General features: G+C 29.8%; 1 protein-coding gene across 1 annotated transcript in view; it reads left to right on the forward strand.

Annotated features, from left to right (window-relative positions):
• Smp_198700 (protein kinase) overlaps window positions 1-4,481 on the forward strand; it is a gene marked incomplete at both ends in the record, with an annotated part of 14,505 nt that extends 10,024 nt beyond the window's left edge. Inside the window, 3 exons of the mRNA XM_018790974.1 lie at window positions 336-431; window positions 2,747-2,834; window positions 4,275-4,481. Coding sequence (XP_018645825.1) covers window positions 336-431; window positions 2,747-2,834; window positions 4,275-4,481 — 391 coding nt within the window. The remainder of the gene's footprint in view (window positions 1-335; window positions 432-2,746; window positions 2,835-4,274) is intronic.
• Window positions 4,482-4,778: the final 297 nt, after the last annotated feature.

The raw sequence follows: 4,778 nt of genomic DNA on the forward strand, positions 1-4,778 counted from the left end.
TTATGAAGTAAGGCTATAGCGAGGCAATACGCACAGTATGCACATGTGCCAATTAGGACTGAAACCGGTCAGTCTCTAATTGGCATATGTGAAAACTGTGCGTATTGCCTCGATATAGCCTTAATTCATAAGTATTGTAAGAAAAAAACAAGTCTTATTTGTCATAAGGGTTTGAGTATAAATTAATAAATATAACAGATAATTCTATTGCCATACATCTTCAAGTTAACTTCATACTATTTGAATGTCATCTATACTTTGTTTTACTAATTAAAAACTTGTGATTTTTCTCAATTTTCAACATAGTAATTATCAGATTTTATCGCTTTTCTTAGCATGACAGAAAATAATAGCCGCAGTGTTTATTTATACACTACCTGTTCTTTACCAAATTATCGCATATCATTTTCCTGTGAAAAAGTTAAAATGCAGTAAGTATCAATTAATGATTATATCCGAATTACTATAACTCGAAAAATATTTAATTCCTTGATTTTTATTCGGTGAACCAGTAATTTGATATAAAGCTATATTGATGCTAATATACAATGAATATGATGACAAATAAATGAAGCACTGTATAAACAGTTAGACAATTGCTGTTGGATTCAAACAATGTCGAAACTTTATTTATTAAGTTTTAATGTAGTAAGCTGAATGTTTAAATTGCATTTTCTTTCTTACACTGAACGATTATGAAATCAATGATCTCCATCAATCTTATGGACTCTACTAATTATAAAGTGCAAACACATGAAAATGTTATAGGCTCGTGGCATATTTGAGCTCGATAACCCTTTAGTTAATTGACTGATAAAATTACTCGATTATATTTGGATAACAAAAATGATGATTAATATTTTGACAAGTATCTCGTTATGGAGATGAATAAAACTTGCGAGCTTCATAACACAGGGATTAAATTACCTAAAATTGTTTGAATTTTATTACAAACTAATTTTATATGGCAGATGCCCCGAATCGTCCTAACCATTCCTAGAGGATGAGCATTGTATTACCTGTCTAGTAATGAAAGTATTGATTTGTAAATTTTGTTGTACATGTATTCTATGATATAAACTAAACAGTTTTTTGATCAGTTGTGAGTTTTGAAGTTGAGAAGTATCATGATTATTTGGTAAATTCTGTCATATTACGATTTCATGAAGGACACATGTGTCTCATATACAATTGTTAACAAAAATCAATTGGAAAGAGGAAGTATTATTATTATTACACAACTGAACTACTTTGAGTTGTTAGTCATTTTAGCCAATTAACTGATTGCATAGGCAAACGAATAATGATGGAAATATGGTTCCGATATTATAGCTGATGTCAGTCTGCGATGAAAACTCTTAATCTAACACCCTAATCCTAACTTCTATCACTAACTCTTAACCATGTTTTAATATTTACGTCAAAATTTTCTCGTTCCGAATCGCTTTACTGTATACTTTAGGTTAACCTTGTATTTTGTTTGAATATACTTTGACTTAAACTGTATTAATTTCTAAAATCCTAAAGTTTTATGGGAGATTATGAGCACTGTACTAGTGCTATCAGTGAAAATATCAAAGATTACAAATCTTATCGATAATGATCCGTTTAATAATATATATTTTTGTGAAAAAAACTTACCTAGGTAATCCATTTAAATCGTTGGGTTAAACATCTTCAATGCCATACGTTAGTCCAATAGTGCTCATGATAAATATTAAATTCTTTCAAACACATTTTCATCCACACTAACGGAGAAAAATATTTTGGTGAACAACCTTGACTTAAATGCCGTAATCACAGGTGTTTGTTTAACCTTAATTTGTTCTACGCACTATTTAATCTAACACTGACTTTAAAAAGCGGTTCAGTAAGTCGTAAAACATCAGAAATTCAACTTCCTTCTCATTCAGATACCACAAAAATGTGTAATTATTTTCACCATTATAACCTGTCTATCTAGTATTCCGCTCAATAGAACTAATTAGTTCAACTGTTTTTAATAATATTTACAAACTTTCATAAAATTCTGATCATATCAATCGCAATTTCAGATTTATGAAGTAAAAATCTAATTTCACTCATTCTGTTGTTTGCAAAATTTAAATAAACCAGTAATGACAAGATTTGCAGCATAAAATCCATTTATTCTACCTCAGGACTTTTCATATTACGTTATTAAAAAAGGATTTTCCATATCTTGGTCCGTGCAGTTTATTTTGAAATAACACAGAAAAACATTAGAAGCAGGAAGAAGACAAACATATCCAACATAATTGTAAACAATGAGTAGTACTTAAATGTTCAAAATGAAATCACATAAAGTGAGGTGATGTCGGGAATAATAATAAAGGATCATGTAATAGACCAACTTCACATCATTATAAACATTAAACCATAGTAATGAGGGGTTTACCATATTGTCTCTCTGTATACATAGGTCAAATTGAGAACGCTTGACAGCAGTAACAAAACAGAATAGATGAGACATTCATTACTTGTTGTTCATTTTTTGTTGTTCGCAATACGTTAACTGCCCACAAAGCATTATCTCAGTTAAAAAAAGGTTTTCACTAAAAAAAAGTTTATAACTAACAGAATAAAACCTATAGTATTCCAAGTATTGTCACGTTCGTTTTTCTTTTTTGAATATAATCCAATATTTTCCAAAAACTTTATTTTCTATCTATTAATGAAGTTTGCTTAATATGCTAATTTCTTCAACTATCCCATATTTTCTTCAAAGGTTCTATACGGTCTTACGCGATTGTCTTTTTTCAGAAGAAGAAAATACTGGTCTATTACTAGACGAACATTCTACTGAACCATTTAAAGTATATTTCGATTTCCAAAAGTTGTTTTTCATTTATTTTTAATATGATAATTAGAAAATAATTCAGTTCAACCCGCAACATAATAATATGACATAAATATAAAATGTATCTATAGCTTAACCTGCATGCAGTACACTTCAAAATCTCATTTCATTCATACATTGTCTAGGTCATATAAATAATCCAGAAAAATAACAATGTTTGTTTGGATGAAAATATAACTTTGTTTATGTAATCAGTTCATAAATAATGAAATATGTATAAGTAGATGTTGATTAATATAATTAATTGAATTAACTAAAGAATATGAATTACACAGAGAAAATTATATCCAAATAATATTAAAAGATAATAACTTTCAAAAAAACAAAAGAAAAAATATGACCCGATAATAAATTTCACTGATTGTATATAGAATGTTTATCTTACTTCATGAGAACATTACATTATATTGTTATTTCAATATCTTAACATAAGGATAATAAAAAACACCTATCCAAATCAGTTAGCTACATTTCATAACAATGTTTTCTAACGAAACAATTTTCATCCTTATCAGAAGGGGATTTTGTGGAGATTTTAGTAATTTTATATAGTTGAGATCATGAATCAATTGAAGCTAGACCATCATGGAAAACCTGGAAGCACTGGATAGCCGATTTGTCCTATTGTGGGACTCCTCAGCAGTGCTCATCCACGACCTCGCCTCAAGAGATTCCTACCCAGGACTCATCAGTCTCGCGCGCGAACGCTTAACCACTAGACCACTGAGCCGGCCAGCATCCAACGGTGTTAGGGTCTAACTTCAACCAATCCATGAAATTGTGCAACCATTCACCAATGTCCTTAGTTTAAATAGGTTTAAATAGGCATTTATATAGAATTAAACACATATTGATGTTAGTTTGTGTAAGAAAAATAAAATGTTGGTACAATAAGCCCTTCTTGAGTTAAGCCCACAATTAAATATTGATCAGAATGATTACAAAAATAACGTGATACAAAATAAGACTTGGATTTAAATCGTCGACCAGATCTCGGGAAAACAGTTTAATATAAATAAATGTTTACAGTTACATTTCAGACTTCTATAGTTCCCAAATACTATTGTATTTAATATTTTAAGAATAAATCACTAGCTGTCATTATTCTGATTTGCTCGAATTTGATGAAAATCATCATACTATTGTACTTGTGGTCTATAGTTTCCTGCTGTTTATGTGAGGGGTTAAAATTTGTTAGTGTTTATCATTGTGTATTTGTCAAAAGGAAAGAATTCTAGTCCTGTATCTCACTGCCAGTTACAATTTAATAAGCTATAATAGTATACTCCACTAAACGCATGAAATTTTTCTTTTCTATGATTTAAATTATGGCACATCATCATACAGTTGATAATGCTATTGAATTTGCTCAATTTTTTTATTTGTATATTCATAGTGGACATATGATTTAAATGATCGTAACGAACGTGAAATTCTAGGTAGAGGGAGTTTTGGCGTGGTGTATACAGGTTGGGATCTCACAAAACAAATTAAAATTGCCATCAAGGAAATTGATGCAGTGAATATAAGGTATGGTAAACTATTATTGTATCATTTCAGTTATTTAATAGATGTATTTTTACGAGTTCCAGATTATGCATAGATACATGTAGATGAAGATACATATTTTAAAAAACCATGGTTAAAACTCTTGGCCTTTTAATGAGTATTCTTTTTGTGAACAGGTGAAAAACTCATTTAACAACATATTACTGCATCATTTCTTGTAAAATAAGTGTAATGTATTGCTAATAAATTGATTTTCTTTGGTGGAGTGGTGTATGCTACCTAGCTACTTATGATATAACTTGTGTGGAGCAGCAGTCGGATGTGGAATGCCTGATAGAAGAAGATTTTAATGAAAAGAAGGAAATTGGAGAGAAATCAAGATAACAACAGA

This window comes from Schistosoma mansoni (assembly GCF_000237925.1).
Source record: "Schistosoma mansoni, WGS project CABG00000000 data, chromosome W unplaced supercontig 0185, strain Puerto Rico, whole genome shotgun sequence".
Taxonomy (NCBI): Eukaryota; Metazoa; Platyhelminthes; class Trematoda; order Strigeidida; family Schistosomatidae; genus Schistosoma; species Schistosoma mansoni.